General features: G+C 48.2%; 5 protein-coding genes across 11 annotated transcripts in view; 2 read left to right on the forward strand and 3 right to left on the reverse strand.

Moving 5' to 3' along the window:
* The window catches only part of cenpp (centromere protein P), a 28,698-nt gene extending 9,065 nt beyond the window's left edge, over positions 1–19,633 (forward strand). Inside the window, exons 7-10 of one of the 2 annotated variants that reach the window (XM_049732537.2) lie at positions 18,839–18,918; positions 18,995–19,086; positions 19,157–19,354; positions 19,502–19,633. In XM_049732537.2, the coding sequence (XP_049588494.1) occupies positions 18,839–18,918; positions 18,995–19,086; positions 19,157–19,317 (333 nt within the window). In that variant the 3' untranslated portion in view covers positions 19,318–19,354; positions 19,502–19,633. Of the gene's footprint in view, positions 1–18,838; positions 18,919–18,994; positions 19,087–19,156; positions 19,448–19,501 lie in introns of those variants that run through there. The other variant, XM_049732536.2, reaches the window with a different exon arrangement.
* On the reverse strand, positions 3,185–9,138 carry aspn (asporin (LRR class 1)). 3 transcript variants are annotated; one of them, XM_049732533.1, is made up of 8 exons: positions 8,989–9,138; positions 7,078–7,322; positions 6,811–6,923; positions 5,999–6,212; positions 4,845–4,955; positions 4,659–4,752; positions 4,293–4,431; positions 3,185–4,050 (listed from the first exon to the last, which is right to left on the reverse strand). In XM_049732533.1, the coding sequence occupies exons 2-8, from the start codon at positions 7,277–7,279 to the stop codon at positions 3,853–3,855; spliced, it is 1,071 nt and encodes a 356-aa protein (XP_049588490.1). In that variant the 5' UTR covers positions 7,280–7,322; positions 8,989–9,138; the 3' UTR covers positions 3,185–3,852. The 3 variants fall into 3 exon arrangements, with proteins under 3 accessions (XP_049588490.1, XP_049588491.1, XP_068508534.1); XM_049732534.2 differs by having other exon boundaries at positions 7,078–7,317; positions 8,989–9,110; XM_068652433.1 differs by lacking the exon at positions 8,989–9,138 and adding an exon at positions 7,429–7,496.
* ecm2 (extracellular matrix protein 2, female organ and adipocyte specific) lies at positions 11,607–17,706 on the reverse strand. Its single transcript, XM_049732529.2, has 12 exons — positions 17,518–17,706; positions 16,068–16,205; positions 15,693–15,836; positions 15,167–15,370; positions 14,244–14,948; positions 14,009–14,124; positions 13,798–13,933; positions 13,492–13,649; positions 13,077–13,216; positions 12,546–12,658; positions 12,096–12,309; positions 11,607–12,035 (listed from the first exon to the last, which is right to left on the reverse strand). The coding sequence occupies exons 1-12, from the start codon at positions 17,666–17,668 to the stop codon at positions 11,867–11,869; spliced, it is 2,388 nt and encodes a 795-aa protein (XP_049588486.1). The 5' UTR covers positions 17,669–17,706; the 3' UTR covers positions 11,607–11,866.
* Positions 19,634–19,645: 12 nt separating the features above from the next.
* Positions 19,646–21,702, reverse strand: LOC125976710 (THAP domain-containing protein 2). Of its 3 annotated transcripts, none has more exons than XM_049732539.1 (5): positions 21,572–21,702; positions 21,081–21,179; positions 20,569–20,761; positions 20,372–20,449; positions 19,646–20,199 (listed from the first exon to the last, which is right to left on the reverse strand). In XM_049732539.1, the coding sequence occupies exons 2-5, from the start codon at positions 21,158–21,160 to the stop codon at positions 19,981–19,983; spliced, it is 570 nt and encodes a 189-aa protein (XP_049588496.1). In that variant the 5' UTR covers positions 21,161–21,179; positions 21,572–21,702; the 3' UTR covers positions 19,646–19,980. The 3 variants fall into 3 exon arrangements, with proteins under 3 accessions (XP_049588496.1, XP_049588497.1, XP_049588498.1); XM_049732540.1 differs by having other exon boundaries at positions 21,510–21,626; XM_049732541.2 differs by lacking the exon at positions 21,572–21,702 and adding an exon at positions 21,288–21,492.
* Positions 21,703–21,830: 128 nt separating this feature from the next.
* On the forward strand, positions 21,831–26,823 carry rbbp5 (retinoblastoma binding protein 5). 2 transcript variants are annotated; one of them, XM_049732530.1, is made up of 14 exons: positions 21,831–22,007; positions 22,357–22,382; positions 22,463–22,635; positions 22,769–22,909; positions 23,010–23,172; positions 23,254–23,363; positions 23,510–23,629; positions 23,699–23,852; positions 23,925–23,996; positions 24,122–24,239; positions 24,314–24,383; positions 24,520–24,758; positions 24,907–25,137; positions 26,528–26,823. In XM_049732530.1, exons 1-14 carry the CDS (start codon positions 21,989–21,991, stop codon positions 26,578–26,580), a joined length of 1,689 nt encoding a protein of 562 aa, XP_049588487.1. In that variant the 5' UTR covers positions 21,831–21,988; the 3' UTR covers positions 26,581–26,823. The 2 variants fall into 2 exon arrangements, with proteins under 2 accessions (XP_049588487.1, XP_049588488.1); XM_049732531.1 differs by having other exon boundaries at positions 24,907–24,984.
* Positions 26,824–27,295: the final 472 nt, after the last annotated feature.

The following is a 27,295-nucleotide window of genomic DNA, read 5'->3' on the forward strand; positions in this document are numbered from 1 at the left end:
CCCGACCGTGCCGACAAGACGTGAGCCTACGCGGCTAATAAATCTCACGTGTGGCTTGACGGAGGAGACTGACTTGAGATGGACTCAGATGTAGTCGTAACTCAAAAACATCCAACCGACACGATCGAAAGCAGATGTCGACGCAACCTCGCTGACTGGAACGTTTCGCTCTTCAGTTGATAGCTTTCATTATTGCTCGTTACGCAGAAATGTAATATTCAACTATATATATATTTTTTTTCCCGACCAAAACGTGCGGCAAATAATCAAATCAGGCTGTGTAAATGCGGAGGGACGTCCACAACGTGCTTTGTACAAACGAGTTCAGCTGCGCCATAAAACTAAAACCCTTTCAGGCATTCGATTAGCAGCCGAAATTGTTTGGCATGCAAAATACCTAGAGTGGGTAGAAGATGGCGCCAAAGCACCACGTTTGTCTAAAGGCCACTCTTTAAATCGCTTTAAAATAGTAGCATAAATTAAGCTCGTTAACTCACTTCAACATAGCTCCTTGGCACCGCAATCATGGCAAAGTACTACTTTTGTTTTTCCATCATCGTCCGGCCCTAAGTCGGCACAATATCAACATAGTTTGACTCGATTGAAATCGACAGAGACAAACAAACCATTCATGGAGTCAAAAAAAAAAAAAGCCCCCCAAAAAAGAAATGATTTTCTCCAGACGGTGTTCTCCTCGTCACAATTAGCGCCGGGAGAAAAATTTGCAAGCATGGTATCCTCTTAAAACAAACCTAATTGCATTAACATGGGAACTTCCAAGAACTCCACACGTGAGGAACACGAATGAACGAGGCCTGCTCTGGTTTCGAGCGACCAGAAAAAGAATTCACGGCATTTTGAGATGCTTTCAAATCCACTGCGTGTTTTGATGAGTTTCCTTCGGCCCAAGTCCGGTCCTCGAGGGTCCCCTGCTGTCCAGCCTGTTTTAGATGCATCTCCACCGCAACACACCCGATTCAAATCATCAGGAATGTCCTCAGGCTTTTACAAAGCTTGCAAACAAGCTGATCATTTGAATCGGGCGCGTGTCGTTAGGCTGGGCCTTAAACAGGCTGGATAGGAGGGAGCCTTCGAGGACTGGAGTTGGTGACCCCTGCTTGAGGCGGGTCAGCCACGCTGGTCTTTGCGAGGTCGAGTGGGTTATGTTGTATTTCCAAAAGGTCGCGCCTTGGAAAGTAATCATTTGGATGAGCTTTTGAAGACCTTCTAAGGACTGTACCGCCGGTAGTAGCTTTTTCGTGGATCTTTTGGGAAGAGCCGTAAATCTGTGATAGAATCTTTTTCTCCCTGGTCTTTTGGGAAAAGGATTATTGGAGTGCAGGTTTTCCAGCCAGCTTCAGGAATCTGCTCTCAATCAAGCCGGCATTACGCTCCGACATCGGACGCCTTCGCGGCTCCTTCCAGACTCTGAAGCCCCTTTCACGTTGCCTGAGAAAGACGTCTTTACCTCATGGCAGATCTCCAAAAATCCTGAGCCCTCCCGAAGCCACAATTTTGCCCCATTTTGCATCGCACGCTAGAATGGTGCCGACCGCTAGTCTTGGAGCCGAAACAATTTCACTTCCTTAGTCCAAACCTGTGGAGATCGATGGAGGAAGACTAAAGTAGGGGCGCACCACCAAAGATAACCCCCCTCCCCCCCCCACTCCCTTCAGACCTAAGTCAGGAAAGGTCCAAAAACCACATCAGTCAGTTGTTTGATTGCGACTCATCCTGCCAGTCGAGCTCTTTTGACTTTGTTTACCTCTCTGAGGGCGTTGAGTTACAAACATGTCTTCTCTTTAACATGATTGTGTGTGTGCGTGCTCTCACATCCACGTGCATTGATTTGTGTGTGTGTGTGCGCTGTGAAACGTGGCAGGAGGGGGTCTGGCCAAGTGCTAGATCTTTTCCATATGTTTCCTGCAGCTCGCCTCTTCGCTTTCCGAAAGCACGCACTTAGCAAGTATTCATCTCACTCACGGCCGGCCGGCCGGGCCTGGCAAATCGCTAACAACAGCGAAGGTTAGCCACCTTTGTACCCCGCCCGATTCTGGGTACATTCGCTTCCGAATCGGTGGGGGGCAATTTTAAGCCTGCTCGTGAGGTGAGCTACAATTCCAGACTCCCAACTGGCTGTCGGAGGAATTTGTGGTCTACGGGTGGACTGACCGTATTCGTAGCGGTTGTCTTGTACTTTTTTGAAAAAGTCTTTGGTGGTTAGCGTTAGCATTCCAAGCACACAAAAGGCAGAAAGAAAGAAGTCGAAAGATTAAGATGAAAGCATCTCGAGCATCTTGTCTTTGATTTGCTTGGACAGTTAGCCAGAGTTTGAAAAGCGCCACCTACAGGACCAGAGAGGTGAAACGTGGCGTCGGAACATTCCATTAGTTTGTGTTTGCATTGCAGGGGATTAACCTGGAATTGAAAACTTAAGCTTCTAAAGTCCTCAGAAACATCGTCGTTACTGTGATTTATTTTGCCAATGGCTAACGGTCAGAAACGCACGCTACTGCCACCTCGCCTACTCGAGTGGAACTGCAAGCAGGCTGAGACGTCAGGTCTGAACATCGCAGCTAACAGTCGTTGGCCTTGAGTTTACATTGCATCAGATTTATTTGTACCGTAAATCGTTAGTTGACAATTACCTTATAAGTATTGGTGTGTATGTATATTAGGGGAATCCAAACTCGTGCCATCATTTTAAATACAGTTTTATTTGTTGCTTATCATAAATATCAATAATATAAAGAGCCCAGCAAATACAATCCGGTAGACGCCCCACCTCCCCAGCCCCAGAAGCCTAGAAATCTCAGACTGACCTGACGAACCAGAAGTTTGAGTGTGCACTGACATCTACTGGTGAATTCAGACATAACAGCTGTTTGGTGCTGTTTTGTTTTCATACCTTCCTTAATCCATCATGCAGACAGACAGACAGACAGCCTTGGGCATTTTATTTGATTTCCAAGTTGACCTTTATCTTTACTTTATTTCAAAGACAGCAACAAAAACACGGCGATTGAGCTACAGTGATGACATTTAGGAGTGTGACCAGCAGAGGGCGGCATTACTTCAGCACTATGTCCAAACTTGAAACTTTTCCATTTCATATCTACTCTGTCCTCATAATGGACTCCCCCGCCCCCTCCACAGGCAGGATCAATGACCACAGTGCGCAAGATTGGGGAGGAATTCTAGGTTTATTTGAAGACATACTCAATAAATATAGCACCATTAGAGGAGCGGACATATGACAATACATGCCGAGAATGTTCCATTTCATGCAAATCTCGTTTGAGCTCAACCTGGAGATATTTGTGACCATTTTCTCATAATGTTTTCGCAACATCTGCTAAATGACTCCACATCTGTATAAAACCTTTTAAGACAAAATGATTCTTATTGCACTGAATCTAGCCAATATCCTGCCGTGAGAACACTTAATCAAAACAAATGCTTTCGACAACACAATGACATCAAAGAAAAACAGGAAAGAAAAAAAAAAACTGAGATCTAGACAGAAAATTCTGTTTGTTGGTCCGGGGAAGGCTGCTGAGTCAACGTAATGGTTATTTAGAACGATGCAATCTTCTTGCTCCTGTAAAGCAGTAGATGCTTTAACATGTTGTGGTCCATGGGAGGCGCTAATGTTGCTAACCCCCCCTCCCCCTTCCCCCAAGCCGTCCTGTACAGGGGCCTCGTGGCTTCCATTCATACCAATATGACATAAAACCATATGTGTGTGTGTGTGTACTTCTAGTGAAGATGTGAAATGTTCAAATCCGTTTCATCTGTGATTATGAGATTTTGATGATCATTTGCGGCTCTCCCCTCTTTGACGGCCGTCGGTCACTTGCGGAAGTTCCCGAGCTGAACGCCCCGTCGTCCACCCACGCATCGGAAGGTGGCAGGGTGGATGTCCCAGTACTTGACGGGGTTGGCAAACAGACTGATGCCGTTGTACAAGTTCTTTTTCTCGCCAAATCGCAGGGGGCAGAAGTCGTTCATGCCCACGTTGCTAATTTTGTTTGCGTGGAGGTAAATCGCCTGCACAGACAGACAGACGGACGTTTTGGGAAAAATGATTCCAATCATTAAAATGTGTCTGAGTGAAATTCATCCCTGAACGGGGAAAAAAGACGAGTGCAGTTTTGTGCAGCTGACATACTGGAAAGTTCCATGTCCTTGTTGGCGCCAAGTTCCGCAATATTAAGACTTTTACACTTGCTTGTCTTTTCGAGTCTGTCGTGGCTCAGCGTAAGTGTGTGTGTGTGTGTCAGGTGTCTGACCTGGAGGTAGCGCAGCGAGCTGAGACCCGGCGGGACCTTTTTCAGGCTGTTGTTGTCCAGGTGGATCTCGCGGATGTTAGGGGTGTGGGCCAGAGTGCCGTTCTCCACAAAGCGGATCTGGTTGAAGGACAGGCTCAGCCTGCCAGCCGTCACCAAAATTAAAAAATCTTTAAATAATTGCAAATTATATTGATTTAATTACAAATGCCTCTACCGTAAAGATTCCCATGATTATTTATGTTTTTTGCATCCTTGCTATGGGGGAAATTTATTGAACTGAGAGGTCATGAGTGTAATTTGGTATTTGTCTTGTATTTGCTTTTAGTACGAGCCTTTGTTTATTGTATGAGACCAAAAAGTGTTCACCTCTGCAGATTTTTATATCTGATGAAGTCTTCCACCTCCACCTTAAAGATCTTGTTGTACTCCAGGTTGAGCTCTGTGATGGAGGAGGGCAGGTCTGAAAGGGGAGGGGCGGGGCGGGGACAACAACATAGCCAGGTCAGTGTAAGTCAAGCGCTTGTGAGTTGGAATTGACGACAGCGGCGGCACCTTTGGGCACGGCCGTGAGCCTGCTCTCGGACATCCCCACGTAGAGCGTGGCCAGCCCGTTGAAGGCCCCCAGCTCGATGCCGGTGTTGGCCAGCGGGTTGGCGCCCAGTTCTGTTTTGGCGCAACAAGCCACAAGCGAGTCATTAGAACGCATTTCACCCCCCCCCCAAAAAAAAAGTGAAGCCTTTCATTGGTCTTCACAATTGCAACCAAAGACGAGATGAATGGTCTTTTCAACAGATAAAATCTCACTTTGAAATTTCCGTCCCTTTATTCCAAAAGAGCACAGAGTTTCAAATTGGCACCGAAGATAATTCGGTGCTTTGGTCCACCAATGAATCTGCAAAAATCCATCACGTCAGTCCGCGAACGTGTGACTTGTCGCGGCTTTCCTGTCTTCGGAAGACGTTGGATGTCATAGTCGGCGTGTTTTCCTGTAGTTACGACCATCCTACATGCGATTCTCTTTGATTCGTAATCGTCTTCCTAATCGTCTTCTTAGCTCTTTCTGGGCCACTCGATTTATGAGCTGGCCTTGATGCTCGGCACGATCGTATGCCGCTGCAATAAAAAAATGACAGAGCGCATCTGCTTTTGATGTTTCCGCACACGTCTGGTAAAATCTCACTCATCATTTCCATTTCATGCTTATACTTTTTTCTCAATTTATCGTCTCAACTGAAAACAAAGCATCCTGCAAAAAGCCTTCGGAAAAACTCTCTAGTGAATTATGAGCCCAGGCATTTTTGGGACTCTCGTCCAAGCCTGAGTTGTCGTACGAAATGCACAGACACTCAATACGAGGCCTCAGATGACCCGGAAAAATTCTGCGGCCTTCTGCAGTCAACGGAGCCCAAGCGAGTTCTTCATTTTCTGAGTTGCTTTGCAGTTTGACAGATTGGAGTTATTAGAGGAGACGCTCTTCTTTCTACCTTTTCCTTCTCTTCAGTGATCAGCAGTAAACGATAGGTTGCTTCCACCTGAAATACCGCGTTCGGACACAAGAACATGTACTTGCCCGACGTATCGGTCGTTCGCATCCGCTGCAAAGAACGACTTGACCGCTTAAGTGAGCTATCAGAGCAGCAGATGACGGAAGTAAAAGTTGCTTGGGCGGCTGCTAATGACTGGTCGCTTTGGATGCGGGTCCGTACCGAGCACGTGCAGCTTCTTGAGGCCTTTGAAGGCATCCTTCTGGATCTTGTTGATTTTGTTTTCGTGGAAGCGCAGCTCGATGACGTTGGGCGGCAGGTTGGCCGGGATCTCGGTCAGGAAATTGTAGGAGAGGTAGAGCAGGCGCAGGCGGTTCATGTTCTTGAAGGCCTGCGGGTGGATCTTGGAGATGCGGTTGTTGATCAGGAACAGGCCCTGGAGCGAGAGAAAACAACGGGCGTCGGACAATCGCAAAGAAATCCATTGCCCCCCCCGAGCCCCCAGATCGGCTCATGTCAGATGCGTAGCCGCGGCGGTTGAAACCAGTCAGTTTTTGGCCGACTCCGAGGAAAACACCAGAAGGGGAAAACGCCGATCATGTCTCGACACGGTGGTTTGTTTTCGGAAGCGGGAAAACGAGAGGAACGGCTAATTACTCGAGTCACTCCACAAACACAAGACGTGCGGGGCTGATAGCATCGACGTGACTCCAAGCTGAAATGTTACCAGGTGTTTTCCTGCACGAAATGTGACTCACTTTGCGGCTCTCCTGAACATTTCAGCTTTTCAGACGGTTTTGTTTCCCCCCATTTTTGCGCCCTTACGAGTCAGGCAAGTTTTTTCCTTCTCCTGATGCGGGGAAGACATTCTACTAGCGTGCCAAATTGTCTTGCCAGTCAGGAAATGGTCATGTCCACCTTAAACTGGACGCCGACGATGTGGGTGAGGACAAAGAGGACCTCAAATCCAACAAATACTCAAACATCTTGCCGTCCATTTGACGTCTTTCCTACGTGTTGTGTGTTGCTCTCACGTAAAGCTTGTCCAGGCCTTTGAAGTCGTTTTCCTTGATCTGGGTGATATCGTTGTTTTGGAGGTCGATCATCAAGATGTCACTTGGAATCTTGGTCGGCACGCTGATCAAACCTGCCGATGCAATCACATCATGTCGCGAGTGCCCCGTATGATTTAGCGGTCTGCTCTAGGCCGGTTAGACTTCTCGTCCCACTTGGGGGTGTCTCCAGTAACTTCCATTCATGCATTTTGAAGTGATGTCATGTGACCAGGCCAGGATTCTTACCTTGATCAGAGCACTGCACCACTCTGGGCGAGCAGTGGCAGCTCATCGGGCAGCTGTCGTAACGATCGTCGTAGTTGTCGTCGTCGTCCCCGGAATCAGCCATCATGACGTCGTGGCTTCTCATGATGTCCATGACGTCAACGTGCTGGTAGTAGTGGCTGCTGCCCAGCGTCAGCATACAGAACAGAAGGACCGCCCTCATGTTGGGCCGAAACGCCGTCGTCTCGTAGCTTGTGGGAGCTTTGCTACAAGGAACCAACGCGGCAAATGAGAGCAGAGAGTGGCAAACAATCAATCTAGCAATCATCTTCTTGCCATGTTTTTTGAACCGATAAAAACGATCTCACACACCAACAATCGAAAGCCAATCGACCAATCCACCACCAACTGCCGACTTGTTCGTGTCAGGCAGAATCTGCTGAATGCGGTCGGACAAACCAATAACCCTAACTCCACCCCCCCATCCTCCTCCCCCACGCCCCCTCCGCTTTTGTTAACCTTGGCGCAGGTCGGTTATTTGCTTTATGACGACTGGTTAGTAGCTTGAGCCGTGTTTCATTTGAATATTACAATTCCAGGTTCGACACGAAAAGTCAAAAGTGATGCTTTGGAGCAAGAATGTCGTTGTTTGCGCGGTCGTCTAAGAACCCCAGGTGGGAGGACGCGGTCCGGGCCAAGGCAAATGTTTTGCCAGGCTCCTACCTATTGGCCTTTGGGTTGATTTATACGGCTTCCCTCCATGAAAGCCTCACGCTGCCCGCTGAGAGGCCGACATTGTCTGCTTGCCGCGCCTGCGCTAATCTAGATGGATTCTCTGCTCGGCCGCCGACTGGCCACAAATATGCGCTGCCGACGACTGCTGTTGCATTAAACAGACTGTAGTCTTCTGTGGAGTTCATGCAGACCGGCGTTCCTCAGAACTTTAACAGCTTCAGTATTTATGGAAAAATCGGATCCAAAAGAGTCTACAGTTACTTTTGTTAGCCTTGCATTGTGTTAACTTTTAAGACTTGGCTATAAAAATCATCCAAAAAGAGACTCAAAAACCAGCCAGCATCTATTCAGAACCTTCAACAAGACTGATATTGCCAGAAAAATCATTTTGGTCGAAACAAAGAACAGCAGTTCAGCAACATCTGATCAGGATCCCATCCCATCAAAACAGCACCAGCGTGGCTGTCCGGTCTTTGATGAGCGGATCTCGTCGGAGTTAAAAGGTCCAAACTTGGAACTCGGCAAGTCTAACCCCGAGAGCACTTGTGTTCATTCATCTTTCAGGCCATTCTTTGATCAAATCATAAAACACCTGCCCCAAACCATCGGAAAGTAAACAAAAGGACGGAAAATGGAGAACCGATATTTTCTTTCGGTTTACTCTAAACTTTACGAAAATCTGCATTTCTGAGTCAATGACTTCCGAGGAACTTGGGGGCTTTAACCAACATAACATTTGTCATTCCTGATGGAGCAAGGACCACGCCAGGAGATACTTTCAGAAGACTTAGTGCAGACTAGCTTCATGTGGATTTTGTCTTGTGTTCCGTCAACATTTTTATTGTCATAAGAAAGAAAGCCGCGAGAAGGAATCAAATCAAACGTGACTGTAAAGCAGTTCAACACTTCAACCTTGGTCTCCCGCCTCAAAAGCCGCTCTTGTCGACTTTGATGCATTCTGACTCTGAACACGAGTCGCACCGCAAGCAGCCACCCGATGACTGTCATTGCTTATTATTTCCTTCTTGCGTCTACCAAATGAGCTCAAAACCAACGTCTCGGTTTGGGATGTAAAAGATTCTTCATCTGGTAATATTGTTGAGAGTTGCAGTTAGTTTGCTTCTCGAATTTGTCAAAGAAAGCCAACTCATCAGACTGCCACAAAGTGAAAAAAAGCCAAAGGGGTCATCGCCCTACCTTATCCGTCAGCGTCAGAGAGGCTTCGGTCCTCGTTTGAAGCTCAGCAGCAGCAGCAGCACACTTTGGGCGACACACAAGTGAGGGATGCAACCCGAGTCAGCGCAGAGTTGAGAACAGCATCCCCCCTTGTCTCAGCAGCAAGAAGGAAAAAAAAGAAAAAAGTGGGAGAACACCCCCCACCCCACCCCAACGCTGCGGTCGCCGCTGCCGCCGCGCCACCCGACTTTTTCTGTCATGGCAGCAACATCTGCCAATGTTTGAAGCCTCGCCAGGTTAGTTAGTACGCTGAAGTCCAAGTGCAAACTGGAAACATTTTGTTTACTTTCCGTCGCTTAGATAAACCGACAAAACTCTTGTTGACCTCTTTTTAGTCACTAAAGGATACAAATGATTATCGATCAGTAATCAGGGACAAAATTGTATTCGATTATTTGAATAATCGATTCTGAATGGCAAATGTTTGTATACGTCAGCAGTGTTGCACGGAGCAAAAAGTCCACTTTGCATATTTGAGGCTACACGCTTTTGAACGCACTGCGGGTCGTCCTCACGTGCGCCCGGTTTCCTTTTTCCATTGCTGGAAGCCCCCCTCCCCCGATGCAAACGTGCCCCTGGTTTGGCACTCTCAAGCTGAAGAAGCCAAGAAAGAAGAGGCTCCGCTTTCCACCCTGCTGTCTTCTCGCCGGGGGGGCCGTCGTGCAGTCATATTTTCCAAGGCGTCTGAGGTCACCTCAGGAGAAACGCTTAGCCGTTTCCTTGAAACTTCCACTTTTGCGAGAAGTTCTCATCCCGTGTCTAAACGGTTTTGTGGCCGTTGGCATTGCACATAGGAACTAATAGCAATCAACGTCAGGGCAGACAGACGATTCATGGACTCGACAGCAGACAATTAGGAGCACTCATGGACAACATGCAGGCGCTTCTTGATTTTTTTTTTTTTTTGGTCCGTGCAAGCCTGGTTGAGCGTATTTGGAAAATTAGCAGACCGCACTGCCCCATGCTGGCAGGCATGTTCTTTTGCTCACCATCTGACAATCTGTTTGAAAGTAGACTCGAGCTCAGACCACCTCGCAGCAGGTCTGAGTTGGAGCGCAGGCGGTGTAACGTCTGGACTTGACCGAGATGCAGCAGGTTTCATCCGAGCCGCCCAAGGTGGCTCGTATACCTGAGCTGTCGAAAAGCGAGAGCATCTGGAATGTTCCTTGAGCTGAACACAAGATGTCGACTCGACCCGTAATCTGTTTGACAGACTTTGCGTGCGAGGAGCAGTGGAGCCTTTACGGCTCAGCTGAGAAGCAACACCAACGCGTGGGTGTGAGCCGCATCACTTCGCCACACGGCTCATTTGGGACCTTTGGCCTTGTTGGTTTCAGACTCACAACTGAATCATCACTGGCAACACCAGGTTTGGCCATTTGATCCCTCCTGGAGGAACTGTGAAGAGTGCCTTTATTAAGCAGGACGATGCTTTTTTTTTTTGGAAACTGCATGCAAGTACCAAAAAGTTGGTGAAGACGTGTCAAATATTTTGTCAATTGAATTTTAAATGGGCCACGGAAGGTAGAAGAAGTCGGGAATAATGTCCGAAGGACGATGATAAAGTGTCTCCACTTCAGGCTCCTCTCACGGCACTCCGTTACCTCAGAAGACTGGCCGATGCCAAATTCCAAGGTCGAAGGATGCAATTTTCCCACAGGATCTAATGAGAGCCCGATGTGATGCTGGCAAATTACATCTCCTCGCCGATCTTCTCATTCTTGAGCGGCCCTCTATCTCCTGGCGCTGGCTTTGCTTGTTTTATTGCAAGCAAGGAAAACGTTTCCACATGTCAGAGCGGCTTTGTACATGAAGAGACAGACCTGGTGTGATCTGCTGTCTCTCAGACGCTTGGGAAATGCAAGCATTCCTTTACATTTTGGACTCCCTGACATTTCAATCATCTACATGGCACCATTTTCCATTAAGATCAGCGATTTTGTCGCTTCTAAAGTTATTGACTCGCTGCAATTTTTCAAGCTCCGCCAGAATTGTCTTCTGTCCTGTGACAGTAAGCACCAGAACTACCTCAAGAGAAAGTCACTTCCTCGTTCTTTTGTAATCAATCAGCAGTAGAACCATTGGGTTCACCAAAAGGCGCCTTTCTCAACAAAAAGTAGAGGAATCATCTTCAGAATTCATCTGACGAGCTCAGATCACTGTCCTATTTGAAGAAAAACATGAAAGCTGCTCCAATGACTTTTGCAGCATGAAGTTAACTTTGATCCACTCTCCATATTTATCACAACTTAAATTCGATTGAGCTCATTGGCTGTTGCATAAGCGTTGTTTTGTCACTTCGAATCCAACCAATTGACGCATATCGTTGTCAAATTGAGTCTTAACTCAAAACAAAAAATTTATTGAATTTATTGAAATGTAAACAAAGACGCTGAGCGCATTTCATCGTCGCACAGCGACACTTCATCTGCGCTCAATTATCAGCCGCGTAATCGACCTCAAATGTTCACCCTCACTTTCTTTTCCAGTCATTGTTTTTTTTTTCATGCGGCCGCCGCCGCGTGTTGATTGAGAAAGGCCGAACGCTCGGCCTGTCCCCGGAAAATGTGACGATAAAGTTGGTCCGCTTTGTATTTTATTTTATTTATTATATATGTGGCAATCAAACTCACGGTGTCGGCACACATCAGCAACTCCCTATTGGCTAAGCTAATGCTAACGAGTGCAAGGCACAATGTTGGATGTGTTTATTGGAAAATAGTTGACCTGACATTGTATTTTCGGAAATCCCACTTCGCTGAAGGTTTCCACGTTTACATGTGTGTATGTCTGAGGTTGCTAATTGAAATATGGTTGCAAAGGTGTTTTGGGGGTGGGGTCATTTGGTTTTCTGGGGTTTTAGAACTATGCTGGACGACGCGCGCACGCAGGAGAAGGCCGAGGGGGAAACTTTGAGCGGCTCGATCAAGTTGTTCTCCAGCCTCACGGCCACCAACGTGGAGTCGCCGCTGTGCTCCGGGTCGCAGATGCTCTCTTCAGGAACGCTCCTGGACAAGGGGGGTGAGGATCAGACAGGATTCGAGATAGGGAAGGGTTCTCGTCCTTACCTGATCTTGTTGTTGTTGAGTCTGAGGAAGTGCAAGTTGGTCATCTCGTTGATGCCCGAAGGCACGTTGAGCAGCTGGTTGTGGTCCAGACACAGCTCCACCATGGAGTGGTAGGACCCAAAGAAGGACTCTGGTTCGATGGCCTCGCCGTCCAGTTTGTTGTAGGACAGGTACAAGTACTCCAGTCCGGGATCCATGTGGGCAAACACGAAGCCTGGAGTTCAAATGAGAGTTTTGCCAATGTTACGCTTCCGAACAAGGGATAGGGATTCAAATTAGGGTTTCAATCCAGGAGTGGGGGTTCAAAGTAGGCCTTGAACCTTTTACTTTGGGGTTTAAGGCCAAACGCTTAGGCTTTCAGGGTCCCACATCTTTCTAGCCTGGATTTCAAGATAGCGTTGTAGTCTGCCAGGGTTAGGGAATGCGCTAGCTGATAGCCTGTCCACCCACCAGGTATCCTCTCAATCCGATTGCCCACCAGCACCAGGTGGACTAGCGACTTGGGCAGGTAGGACGGCACCAGGTACAGCCTGTTGTGAGAAAGGTCCAGCGACTCCAGACTCCTGCAGCAGGGAAACGGATGAAGGACGTTTTACCTCGGTATACATCACACGGAATTACGGCTCATTCGAGACAACGTGCTCCAACGAACATGCCCGCCAGCCAAAAGTAATAAGTCAGCCGTCAATCGTGCGTCGCGAAAGGAAAGAATCGAAATATTAGCCGACGAGAAGACTTGATGAGAATCCCTGATGTCTCCGCCTGAGCACGTTGTGTTCCTTCCTGCTGTATTTTGCCGTTATTATGATCACACGTTGGATAGCGCATCAGGCTGGAGCACCTGTTAGCATCTTAGCCGCTCTGGGGTGCCGGTCTGAAATCATGTCCGACTGTAGCCATCCGGACTTTGCCTTTGAGCTTTATGTACTCAATGGGCTACATTGCCGAGCTACCGTTAGCATGGTTAGCATGTTGCCGGACCTGTGGTGGATCCAGGCCAGAGGGGCGATCCTGTTCTCCTCCAGCCTGTTGTGCCTGAGGGAAAGCACGTTGAGGTTTTTGCTGTCGTTGAAGACGCCCTCTGGGATTTCTTCAATCAGGTTGTTCTCCAGGTACAACTCCTGGTGAAAGAAGGAGCATTTGGATTCTTTTGTCCAGCCCATTTCAACATTTGGTGTACATTTCCTTGGGTTTGAATGGAAAAAAAAAAAGACCACAAGTGAGGGTGGTTTTCTACATTTGTCCCACACTCAGTGGCGTCAGTCGAGTTTATTTGGCAGATCTCACTGTGGTTTGTTGGAACTTTTTTTCACGCTCACATAAATCTACAAAATGTTTCCAATCAGCCGTCAAAAAGTCGCCTCGTTAAAAAGATGAGGCGGAGAAGAGCCCGTACCAGGAGCGAAGCCGGGAGGCTCTGGGGGATGGTTCGGAAGTGGTTTCGGCCCAGTCGCAGGTAGGACAGCTGGAGCAGGGGCGCCAAGGCTCTGGCGTCCATGTTGGCCTCGCTCAGAAGGTTGGCCTCAAGCTCCAGAATCATCAAAGCGCTTAGACCTGCAAACACGCTCGAACAAGAGGATGCGCTCAGACGCAATTCACAAATTCAGATGACAAGAAGATACGAGAAGGTTGACGTTCTGCTGTTGTGCAGAAGAGACGCATTGTGCTTGTATGACATTTTCTTAGACGTGGGAGGTGTCACCTTGGAAAGTGTTTTCGTAGATCGTCTGCACTCGATTTTCGTTGATTTTCAGCTCCTGCAGGCCGACCGGTAGATTGGCAGGAACCACGTCGAGAAGGTTCCCGTCCAAGTACAGCCGCCGCAGCATCGTCAGATTCTTGTTTCATTGAGAGGGAAATACATTTTGGCTTCGTGCGGGACAGACGGGCGAGAGTAGGCCGGCACGTCTCACTTGAAAGGCTCTTGAATGGATCCCCGCCGACGTGAGTTTGTTCTTCTTCAAGTTGATCCATTCCAGGTTGGGAATGCCGTTGAAGGCCTCCGCTGGGATGCTGCTGATGTTGTTGCCTGCCAAAAATCTTTTAGCATGAAATCATTGACCACGTTGATTTTTTTTTTCTTCTTCTTCACTATTGGCTGTGAATGTCCGTCAAAGATGCGGTGCGAGGAGAAGGTGCGTCACTCACCCTCCAGGCTGAGAGACTTGAGCCGAGGCATGAGGAGAGGAGGGAAGTACGTCAGTTTAGCGTCGTTGCAAGTCAGCGTGACATCGGAAATGTCGCAGCCAGGAGGAAGAAGGCCTCCTCCCGTTGCACCCGCCTCCTTCTCTTCTTCCTTTTTCTCCTCCTCCTCCTTCAATTCATCCTCTGCGGCAGCAGGAGGTCTTGGGATGGGAGCGGGGAGGAGATCCGGTTCCTCGGGTTCCTCGTCTTCTTTGGGGAGCATTTGGAAGACGTCTCCTCTCAACAGCACCTCCTCGTCCTTCTCTTGCAGGATTTCTTCTCTCAGCTTTTTCTCTCTCTCCCATGCATCTTTCTCCTCCTTCCTCCTCCTCTCGTCTTCCATCTTCCTCCTCCTCTCCTCTTCCTCTGCTTTCCTTCTCTCTTCTTCTTCCATCTTCCTCCTCTCCTCCTCTGCCTGCTCCTCCTTCCTCCTCCTCTCCTCCGCTATCCTCTGCCTCATCTCCTTCTCCTTCCTCTTCCTCTCCCTCTCCTTCGCCTCCTGCCGCTCCCTCAATCGCTCCTCTTCCTCCAGGCGCTCCTCCTCCTCCCGCCAGAGGATGCGCTGGATTTCCTCCTGGCTGAGCTGCGGGTCGGTCATGACGGCGTGGTAATCGTCACGGTTACGGGGCGCTGAGGAGTCACCGGAAAGTTCAAGACCGAGGTCGGGGTCTGAGGTGAAGGCGGTGACGGCCAATCACAGGGCGGGAAAGAGACGGGCGGCAGGAAGGGCAAGAATTTAGACAGGAAAAAATGGAGGGAGGAAGGAAGACGGATAGGGAGATGTGTTGGGGGACAGACAAAACATGGAAAGACAGACAGGCTGTGTGTTAGTGTGCTGGACAGACAAACCATCTCCCACGTGACACGCACATGTGCTCGCTTCTCACCTGTTGCGTTGGGAACTGAGTCCACGCAGACCGGGCAGCACTCCCCGCTGGCGGCGGGCGCGAGCGAGAGGCGGCAGACCGGGCAAATTTGCTCGTCGCAGAGCACCCGCCCGCCATTGCACAGACACGTGACGCACGGACTGGGAGACCACGCGGCCTGGTTAAACATGGTCATGCCTTGGAACACGCACTGACCCTGCTTACCTGCACACACACGCAGGCCGTTTATGATGGGGGGGGGGCTGAGTCAGCTAGCAGAGCAACCAGTGAGTGTTTGCGGCCGTTGTCCCCCCTGTCATTGATGCTGCTAATCGTACACTTGCACAATGGGAGTCCTACCCTGTCATCTAGCGCCACTTGTCGAACTATTCTCGTGTGTGACATTGGACGGTCCCATTTTTATAGTCTTTGGTATGACCCGGCCGGGGTTTGAACCCACAACCTTCCAGTCTCAGGGCGGACACTCTACCACTAGGCTTGGAGTATCAGAATGTGGATGCTCAGAAAGCTCAGCTTGTCACCAGACCTGGCAGAACGTCGTAGCTGGAGTGCCGCTGCAGCACGTCCCCGTCGGAGCGCAGCAAGATCACGTTTCCCCGGACGGGCTCCGCGCGGAGAGGGTGTCGGCTCATCGGGGCCTTTGCACGCCCCCATCTGACTCCAGCCTGACCTGAAAAACACATAAACCACACCAGTCAAGCGGCAAAAAGTCAATAACCTTGTTTTGGCTCTCAGCAAGATCCCAAGCGTTCCTTTGAACCGGAAGCCATCGAACGAGGCACTTGATAACATATCTGTCCAAGGGTTGGCGGGAGAAGTTGTACAACTCGTACAACGGTAGAAAATTCGAGACGAAGCTCCCGTTAAGTGCCTTTACCAGGATTGGCTCAGGGCAGCTTACCTGGCCCGTCCCGTTTCCTCTTCATCCGTCGCATTCCTCCATTGGGCTTGCGAAGTCTTTCCCGCCTGTTTTGTCCGTCGGTCATGGTGAAAACCAGAAACAGCCACAAAGCTGCCAGTAGCAGTCCTGTCCTCATGTCTTAACACACACACACACAGACACACACACACACCCCTGAACACATTGTCAAGCTCCAAACATCTGTTTCTTCTTCCCATCAAACAACAAAACAATTTTACCTGCTGAACCTTGGAGACAAAACAGACATCAGTGCCGTGGCTGCTGCTCATATACGGTTAGGGTTAGTGTGTGTGTGTGTGTGTGTGTGTGTGTTTGTATAATTACAAGTCTACTGTCCTAATTAGAGGATCCACCAGGGCGCCCACCTGATGTTTTGGTGAGAATACAAAAGATTGAAGCACTTCTCTCTTGTAATGATGCATTCTCTGCTACTTTGGTTTGAGGTGAACATTTTCAGGGTCCTTTCAAGACCACATTTTTTTGCGTCGTTATGAAATTTCTAGCCTGTAGTCATTGGGTGGATGATGCTAAGTTGAGAATATTTGGGAAAAAGAATTCAGCCAGTTTGATTTCGCATCCACTTCAACTCCGCCCGGTTCATTGTGAACATGAGCATTGTTTCTGCTGCCCCCGTGTGGACAGTGAAAAGTCACACCTGACCAAACAACTGTGCTGCCATGTCAAAGAGTTAATTATTCTGCTTGTGATGGAGCGAGAGAGAAAGAGAGAGGAAGGGGGAGAGCGAGACCGAAAGAGGAAGGGGAGGAGAGACTAATGCTTCATGTCTCCTCTGTCCAGAGACCGAAGGAGGGAGGGAAATGTGGAAAATACTTTTTTCCCTTTAAGATCCTGGATGAGCAGGCTCTCATGGAGCTCCAATGGAGGATAAAAATAACTGTCTTAATGAAAGCCAGACAATGAGAGCCACTCTCATTTGTTACTTGTTCAAGTGACGCTTTACATATTTTATGAGAAACACTTCCCGTCGGAAACGCATCTCAAAATAACGCTTGGCTTTGACATCTCTGAACTTAGTTTAAGACATTATTCCAGCATATCAAAAACAAAGTTGTTCTCTTGCCAAAATTTGTTTTCTTGAGACTTTTTTTGCGGGTCTGCTCACGTCTATCAAACTTATTGTCGCTAACTTCCAAGTGGCTTGGCGAGGTTGAGCTCTGGTTGCGAGCGGGGCTGGCTGGCGTCCATTTTGAACGCTGGCTTCAATGACCAAATATGGATCTTTCCACTAAAAGGGAAAAATGTTACATAAATACCTCTGACGACACTTCTAACACGGAAACCTTTGCTTGACAACGACTGTACAATATGTTGTTCATCAGTGATACAGACAGTAAGCATCACCAAACCATACAAGTGCACGGAGGGGGCGGAGCTAATGACAGACAGGCAGGCAGGAAGTAGACCTTACCAGCACTTTGGAGGCCAAATCCTCGTTCCTCCTCTGCGTCCGGAGAGATGTCTGTCCTCGCGTTGTACGCGCGTTCACATACGCTGTGTCTGTGTGTTGTCCAGAAAAGTTTCAGCGTGTGTCGCAGTGAGCGAGCGGAGTGCAACTGCATTCGATTGGGCGAGCAAGCGACAAGAGAGAGTGAGGGAGAGAGAGAGAGCGCGCGAGAGAGTGTGTCACAGGGGAGCGTCATTTGGGTCTGGGAGGAGGTCAGAGTTCACGGCGAGGCCAAATATGTCACTCAGATGTCCGGAAAGACATTAAAACAACAACTAAGGCTGACCTACAAATCAATGATGTGTGATGCCAATTTTTTTTTAATCACACACGGGAATCTAACTCATGGTGTCTGCACACAAGACAGGCAAGTGTACCACTACACCATCAGCCATCCCCATGTGAGGTGACGATTGTGTTTTGCTAGTCCACATTGGCACGACTGCGCTAATGGTGAAGGCCCCAGGCAGATTAGATTGGAATGTCAACACATGGAGGCTGAATGCTGATTGGATCAGAAAATTTGAACAAGGGAAGAAATATTTGGAAAAAAATGTAAATAGCAGTCAATTCTTGTGGCAGGGTGTTTTTTTTTCCCCACAAAACTTCCCATTTTAATTTAACCCTCTTTTCACCACTGCACATTAGGTGATGACATCATTACAAAACTAATATTGCTTTGTTTTTTTCCCATTCTGGGATTAAAATATTATTTTGAAAACGTGTCTTCCTCTTACATTCTATGAATAATAAATATCCTATCATGCATCTTTTCTATAGGAAATACTTGCTGCGTGCAAGAACATACATAGCTCAGGTCAAAACTTTTCAATACATGGCCTGAGAGTTCAGAATATTCTGAACAATTCTCAATTGTTGTCGAGAAAGGTAATGTTATGATGCAATAAATGTCTGCCATAACTCAGGCGCATGCACGCACACACAGCCTTTGTTTTTCTTCCTCTGGTTCTTGTCGAGCATGATGAACTCCCCAGATGCTGTCGTTGGAGAAACAAAGTGCCGAGTCAGCTTTTATCTTTCTTTCCAGCTTGGAAAAAACGAAAACGAGTGTAGAGAAGAAGTTTCTAAATGTTCAGCCCTCCTTCCAATCTTTCTCCCTCAACTTGGGACTTGATTAGCTTCAAACGTGCTTTTTGCGCCCCCTGCTGGTTACTTGGGCGCTTTGCAGAAACTGATCGACATTGGACTGGCCCCTTGTGGTCACTTTTCAAAACCTGAATGTACAGGTATATCTAATAATAATATTAAATGTGTGTGTGTGTAGGCCAAGTATGGGCAAGTGGCATGTGCTGCTGGTGGTTCCAATCCATCTGTGCTGACTTTTCATCATCCTAATCTTCCAGGGTAAAACACACACACACACACAACAGTCTTTGTACCACTTTGAAATGTTGATTTTTTTTTTCTTCTTTCGTGACAGCTGCACATTTTCGGTGCACTGGTCCGTGGATGTGTCCAAGGAAGGCGAGGTCACTCCAAAAGTGGACCTGTTGCCAAAGATCCCAGACAGAGGTGAGATGCTCCTTTCACACACTTGTGACAAGTAGCAAGTTGATTGATTGATCAATATTTGTCTCCACAGCTTTGGAGCTGTTCCCATCTCAGGGCGTAGGCAGTGCCGCCGAGGCCTTCCATAGCCTACTGAGGCTGCTGGGGCCTGAAGCTGCCGTGGAAGAGGTCATCAGAGCAGCGGGACTCCTCACCAATGAAATGCGTGATGATGGACACACCATCCATCCGTGACAGCCTCCTGAATAACCAACACAAATTGATGGAATGGGTATCTTATTTGTAAAAGTAGCACTCTATTATATTTTACTTGATATATACACACAACAGTAATGACAATTAAATTAAACATACAGAGTTGAAACGGTTCGTACGACATCATGGCTCCATCTTGGCTTCTTCTGGTGTGTGTGACTAGAGACCAGTCATGCAGACACAAACGAAGAATTTCACCACTACTGTAAGTGACTCATCAACTTTAGTGAGAGAGGTCGTTCCTTGGGGAGGATCAAGAATATCTGCATGTGGAGCAAGAAAGTAACCGAGTAGAGACAACACTGAATGGCGGTGACCTGCTTTATTATTGGTAAGTTTGTCATGACTTCAGCAACAAAAACAAATGCAACACAGAGAGACCACCTAAGTGGGCTGAGTTCAAACTAAAAGTCTCGTCTTAAGAACAGAAAAAGAAAGGAACCATGAGTAAAAAAAAAAAACAATCAAAAGCAATGTGAGGCAAGAGAGAAACAATCCTTAGCACTGGTCTGATCAGTGTTAAGGAAAAAATGTCATCCAAGCAAAATGTCAAATGATCAATTTTCCAATTCAAACGATTGAAATAAATAAAGTACAGAGCGAAAATGAAAACATGATTGTATGAAAGCTCCTGTCACATAGTTAAACGCAGAGGGAGGGTGGCTCTTCACGATTGTCCGTCTTTTTTCGAGCCCTCCTCTGCCTGGCAAGGGCATTGCGCTTCTCGCACTGCAGCTTCCACAACGCTTTCATGGCCGCGTCGAATTTGGCCTTCAGAGCCACGGGGCAGGAAGGCAACGCGTACAAGTGGTCGCTGGACGTCCTCTTCTGGCTCTTTCGCCCTTCTCTGGCCGTCGTTCGCTACGGAACAATGTAGAACATGGAGTCACGGCGTTGGCAACAAGTCTTGTTGACCTCTTAGCGCGAAGCCCAAACACAATTTAACGCTTCCTAACGAGGCAAAGTGTTTAATAAGTTGCTCACGCGATGCTTTGATTGCTCTGTGACATTGCACATGCAGGCCAATACTCACGCAAGCAGGGGAAGGGGCCTCGGGCAAGGGTTCTGCTGCCCTTCTGGAAGTAGCTGTGCTTCTTCTTGCTACCGGCGGCTAAAGTGAACACCCAGATATTCAAATGTGTTGCGGTACACGACACACAATGTTTTCCTGAACTTGTAAAAAGTGTGACATCGCATCTCCAAATCTTGATTCATCAATGATGCACGTACCTTTTGAAGATGAGCGGGGAAATTGAAGATTTGTGGCAAGACACCATCTCTGAGCCTGACCGTCTGTCCCGACCGATCAAAGTCTTCATCTCGAAAGTGTTCGCTGCAGAGCAGCGAGCGATCGTTTGCAACGAAGCCGTTCCTTCTGACGGCGAGTTCCCACTGCCTCCTGCGCTCTTTGCTTTTTGGAAACCTTCGAAATGGGATCAAAAGGTACACAGGTATATATTAAGTATGGTATGTACAGTATATGCTGCAAGTACCGTATTTTCCGGACTATAAGTCGTAGTTTTTTTTTTTTTCCATAGTTTGGCCGGGGGTGTGACTTATAATCAGGGGCGACGTATATGTGAAATTATTAAATTATTGATATATTAGCATTATTATTAATGATTTGGAGTGACACAGATGGTTCGATAAACTTTTTATGTTATAGTTCTTTGATTATATAGGCCTGTTCCTGCACTGTATTCCTTATAATGATTTCCCAAATTGGAATTATCATCACTAACTTGTGAAAGGTGATCCCACGGGATCTCGTTTGGAGGTTGCGTTCATTGGAGCAGGCGTGGGCAGCACAAAAATCAGGCATTCCACGTGAAGTTGTATTTCTGTAAACACAGAGCCAGTATACGGAATCTAAATGTACATATACTTTCCTGAAACTATTTTTTAAATTTTATTATGTACAACTTCAACAAAAGAGTAATTCTTCTCACCTTTGTAATAACTCAAAGCCTCTTAACAAACAATTAAACACAACCACATAAAATGACAATTTCAACAAATATTAGAATGTCAAAAAACCTTATATATCTCAGGAAAACTTCATGATATTCGAAAACCTGAGCTCAGCCTTTAGTAGCCAGGCAGAAATAACAAACTAATCTGCTATTTAACCAACCAGCTGAATCATAGCTACGCATTTGTAATAAACCAACCCGTTTGTAAATCCGTCAAGAATTGGGCGAGTTAGTAGTACTTAAACGAGTAAATCGTCCACCTCAGCCGCTCCAGCAACACAGCACAGCGCAGAGCACCAGCGTCGTCCTCTGTCCTGTCCTAAAATGGCCGAATGGTGACGAACGATACTGTTGACTCCGCCTTGAGCCAGTTCTCGCAGAATCAAGACAGGCAATTAAAAAACGACTACAAATTTAAGGAGATATTTATTTTACGATGATATCATATGATAACCAGTTGGAAAATAAACGAGAGAAAATTTGATATAATTCGTACCATTTGTTAATCGCCTTACTTGATGCAGGCATATTTTTGGTCGCATTGTTTGGGGTCTTTGCCTCGGTCTCGGCGGGTCTCCCGAGTTGAAACAACGAAAGTGGAAGTACGACTAAAAATCGAAGAAAATACTGCTTAAAGTCTAGTTAGTGGATATCGTCGGACCCTCGTTCGGGCCACAATGAATCTTGAGCTGCTCGGTAACCAAAGACAATTCTTACTTGCTTGAAATGATCACGCCTTTGCTAAAAATGGTCAAGTGTTTGTTGTGGTTAGCATCGTGAGTTAGCCGAGCACATTAAATGACCCAAATAAATGATCACGTCTCACCGATATGCTTACTGAAATAACAGATAAGTATTTAGTTCTAAGTGACGTTAGCTCATATAAATAGATGTATATGCTAATATATATATAAATATATATATATATATATATATATATATATATATATATATATATATATATATATATATATGCCCCACTGTAATTACCTTTAGCATTCATTTTGTCCATGCTTATCGCTCCTTTTTTTTTTTTCTCCCCTAGAATCTTTTGGGCAGAACTATCCTGAGGTAAAGCACAGACGACAGTCTTGGGAAAATGTATGCGGGTGTAACCAGGGCTTGGCTCCCGTCGTGTTTGCATTTGACAGGAGGCAGATGGAACGCTGGACTGCATCAGTATGGCCCTCACCTGCACCTTCAACCGCTGGGGGACACTCCTGGCGGTGGGCTGCAACGACGGCCGCATTGTCATCTGGGATTTCCTGACGCGCGGCATCGCCAAGATCATCAGTGCTCACATCCATCCCGTCTGCTCTTTATGGTAAGACGACACATCGGCGGGACAAACAAATGATTTTCGATTTTTCCATGAGATGTCTCCTTTAAGTTATTCACTGCCATTGGCGGCTATAGACATCAAATAACTGTTTTAACTGGACTGGTCTTACTTCCAGTTGGAGTCGAGACGGCCACAAACTGGTGAGTGCGTCCACGGACAACATTGTGTCGCAATGGGACGTCCTGACGGGCGACTGCGACCAGCGCTTCCGCTTCCCCTCGCCCATCCTCAAGCTGCAGTGCCACCCAAGAGACATGCAAGTCTATCACAAGACAAGTCCTTGTTCTCCCCGTTGCTTCTCGGAGAGCCGCCTGCCGGAAAACCTTTTGAGTCAAACATCCAAATTTTTTCCGTAGGGACAAAGTACTGGTGTGTCCCATGAAGTCGGCGCCAGTGCTGCTCACCCTGTCCGACTCCAAACACGTGGTCCTGCCCGTGGACGACGACTCGGACCTGAACGTGGTGGCGGCTTTCGACCGGCGGGGCGAGTACATCTACACGGGCAACGCCAAAGGAAAGGTCAGCTGGCTGAGACGGCCCGACGCTCGTATATTCATCGAATCCCGCGGGCGCTGATGAGAAAACGCTTGCGCCGTGCAGATTTTGGTGTTGAACACGGACACTCAGGACCTGGTGGCGTCGTTCCGAGTGACCACCGGCACCAGCAACACCACCGCCATCAAATCCATCGAATTTGCACGCAAGGGCAGGTGAGGGGAGGACGCAGCACCTGACAATCAAACGTGTATTCGTTCATGTGAAGCAGCAGCTGCTCATTGACATTGCAATGGAAGAACTCAAGAAGACAGGCGCTTCCAAAAATGCATGTTTGGATGACAGCTGTCTGACTTTGCAGTTGCTTCCTCATCAACACGGCGGACCGCATCATCCGGGTTTACGATGGCAGGGAGATCCTGACCTGCGGCCGCGACGGCGAACCCGAACCCATGCAGAAACTCCAAGATCTAGTCAACAGGTGGGCCCGGACCCGACTTGAGCGTTACTGCGGCGGGGAAGCCTCTTACCACGTCTTAGTGTCCTTCAGGACTCCGTGGAAGCGCTGCTGCTTCTCCGGGGACGGCGAGTACATCGTCGCCGGCTCGGCTCGCCAGCACGCCCTCTACATCTGGGAGAAGAGCATCGGCAACCTGGTCAAGATCCTGCACGGCACCCGAGGGGAGCTGCTGCTAGATGTGGCTGTAAGGACCCGCTGGCCAGCCGTTTGCGCCACTGCTCGCTCGACACTCACGCCACTTTCCTCTTCTCCGCAGTGGCATCCCGTGCGCCCCATCATTGCCTCCATCTCAAGCGGCGTGGTGTCCATCTGGGCCCAAAACCAAGTGGTTAGTCCGCCGGCCCGCATGTCCTCCCTTTGGCACAAAACTTGTGCAATCGCCCGGTCCTTGATTTGAAAAGAGGATCTGCACAACATTGGGAAAAACGGCAAACCGCTGCTTCCCACCCGCAGGAGAATTGGAGCGCTTTTGCGCCAGACTTCAAAGAGCTGGATGAGAACGTCGAGTACGAGGAGCGAGAGTCCGAGTTTGACATTGAGGATGAGGACAAGAGCGAACCCGAGCAGACAGGTACAGTTGCCATCATCGCAACACATTTCGCTCCCACCGCTTCTAACCGGGGACGCGTGTGGCCCACGTGGCAGGCGCCGACGCGGCTGAGGACGAGGAGGTGGACGTCACAACGGTGGACCCCATTGTGGCGTTTTGCAGCAGGTGAGGAAGATTAATCGCTCCAACAACATTCGTCAACTGCGCCGCACGTGACACACTCGGGTCCAAACGCCTTCGATGGCAAAATGAATGGAATGTCAAGTTGTGTAACCTTCACGGCGCCTTGTGTTTGGTACAGCGACGAGGAGCTGGAGGACTACAAGGCTTTGTTGTACCTTCCCATCGCCCCCGAGGTGGAGGACCCAGAGGAGAACCCCTTCGGCCCCCCACCGGACTCCACGCCCCAGACGGGCGCCACCGAGGAGGTGGCGCAGGCGGGCGGCGACAAGAAACAGCGGCCGCCGTCATCCGATGGAGCCCCGGCCAAGAAGAAGGCACGCACTACCAACATTGAACTGCAGGGTGTGCCAGTTGATGGTAAGAAAGAAAGAAATTCTACCCAAACCCGTGAACTCCTGCGTAAAATAGATGCCTCCCTTCCCAGGCCCAATCAGTGCGCCGATTATTCTACGATCAAAGCTGCTTATTTGTTCTTCTCAATCTGCCCTGTTTGTTTCTTTTGCAGAAGTGCACCCCCTGCTGGGCGTGAAGGGCGACGGCAAGTCTAAGAAGAAGGCGGCGGGCCGGCCCAAAGGCTCCAAAGGTAAAGACAAAGACTTCCCCTTCAGGCCCAAGCCCTACAGGGGGGGCGAGCGGCCGTCCTTCGCCATGGAGGTCCTGGCCGGCTCGGGCCCAGGAGGCGGCAGTGGAGGAGGAGGAGGGATGAAGGGCAGGGCAGAGGGGGGCCTGGCCACAGGTAAGCGTGCCATTGCCACTGATCCTGGCTGACAGGGAGCACTGTGCTGGTCCTGCCGGTCCTGCTGGTCCTTCTGCTCCACTAAGCTCCGCTGATTGACAGCTCAGCCTGTCTCCTCTGTGCTGCTCCCCCTCCCCCCCGCACCCCCCCAAGTCCAAACAACATCAATTGCCAAAGCAGCGCTTCTCAAACCGAGCTCAAAATGACACCACAAAACCAAAATCAGAGGAGTCAGATTCAAAATCAGAGTGTTTGGAAAAATGGCTCCCCTGTGAACGAGTCTCGGAGCTCCAAAGTTTGACAAGCCTGCTTGGTGTAAAGCTGCAGTCTGAGACATTGGAGACTTTATTAGAAACACCTACACAATCCCATGATGGTGAGCCAACGTTAACCTTCCAGGCCATGTTGTTTCATTGCATTCTTGTTGGCGGCCCTAATGCATGTCCCAAACCGCATTCTCCATCCGCTGAATCTGGCGGGTCCTATTGGGCCCCTATGCAAGCGCTTCTGTAACCAAATCAAATCCACACTTTGAAGTGGATTTGCACCAAAGCACATCTTTGAATGATGTGCTAATCCAGTTGTTGATTTGATACACAGCTAGAATTTTGGAACGGAAATGTTCAGGTTTGCATTGGAAGGTGTACCTAATGAAGTGTCCAGTGAATGAAAGTACCCCCATCAGCCAAGTGGAAGTGCCTTTTCTCCACGCGTCATGTTCAGAGTGCGTTTTGACTATTGTCAAATGCCCCAAACGAAAACACTAATTGGCGGTAACTGATGATTGACCGCCCGCCCGCCCGCTTGGCCCCTCCTGCTCCCTGCACCCGCTTCGGCCCCGCCCTGCCTCACCTCGCCTGTCTTCTTTGACCTTGTTGGGTGTGCTGTTGCTCACTTCCTGTCCTTTTTTTGTCCTCTTTAGTCGACTAACCCCTAACCCTAACCATCGCTTTTTCTTGTACATCAGCAACCGTTGACACAGTCTCCTGCTACTTACACATTAAGAAAGAGCCTATTGTACAGCTAAGGGTAATTTTTCTTAACCAGAATGTACTCAGAAAAAACACACACAGTGGAAACTTTTGCCATAATTTGTCCCTTTTTTTTTTTTAAACAGCAATGACCTCCACTGAAACAAATAACAAATATAGAGATTTTCTTACAGATAGTTGAAAACAAGTCATTCCTCTTGAAAAAAAATGTTGGCAGAATTTAAGAAACAGCGGCAATTGCTGTTTAGCGTCATGATTGTCACCACCCAAGAACAGGTTGAATTTGCAACTTTTGACATGTCAATATGTGGATGATTGTAGCGTTCCCCGCCACTACTGTGAGGAAATATGCTTCTGTTTGAGCGCTGCTTGACAAGCGCTACGCTGCTCCTTTGCAGGGACGCTGGTGACTCAGACGTACAAGCAGCACGACAACGGGGGCATGGACTGAGGCCACGAGACACACAAAATCCTGCTGTCACGCACAGACTGTGAGCAAGCACCAATATGCGCGCTTTCCACTACTTTCAGAAGTGGGAAACTCCCACACCTCGCTCGGGCCCACCAACAGAAGAGATCATGTCCTCTGTACCGTTTGTCTTGTATAGAATTGTCTCATAGTGTTTGTATGTGAGTGTGGAGGGGGGAGGGGCGGCTTTTTTACACAAATTAAAAGATTTTGGAATTATCAGAAGTCACATGTTCAGTTTGCCGAACTTGATTACAGTAGGTAAGGGCCAATGATCGCTTTCATAGTATGAAGATTCCAAAACAACTACCTTCTTTCCATCGGTGTAAATTTCCAGCAGGACCTTATTTCATATTGAACACGAACACACGATATATCCCTTTCAAGGGATTCTCTCATTTTCAAAGTATTGAAAAGACGTGGGAAATTCACTGTGAAAAGAATTGACAGGTTCTATTCTATTGACAAGAAACATGTATGTGTGCATGGAAATATTATGGACCCTATATACATTTTTTCTAGGGTCTCAAATAAGACCGGTCTTTCAAAATAAAAGCCATATGAGGGCTTATTTTACGCGAGGGCTATAATTACTCGTCGATCATATGATCAACTCGACGTTTCCACTTCGCGATTATGACAGAAAACACGGAAGTTCGTCGGTACCCAAGAGCCTGGCCAATCAGAGGTCAGTAAG

The sequence above is a fragment of the Syngnathus scovelli genome, chromosome 11 (genome assembly GCF_024217435.2).
Source record: "Syngnathus scovelli strain Florida chromosome 11, RoL_Ssco_1.2, whole genome shotgun sequence".
In the NCBI taxonomy this organism is placed as follows: Eukaryota; Metazoa; Chordata; class Actinopteri; order Syngnathiformes; family Syngnathidae; genus Syngnathus; species Syngnathus scovelli.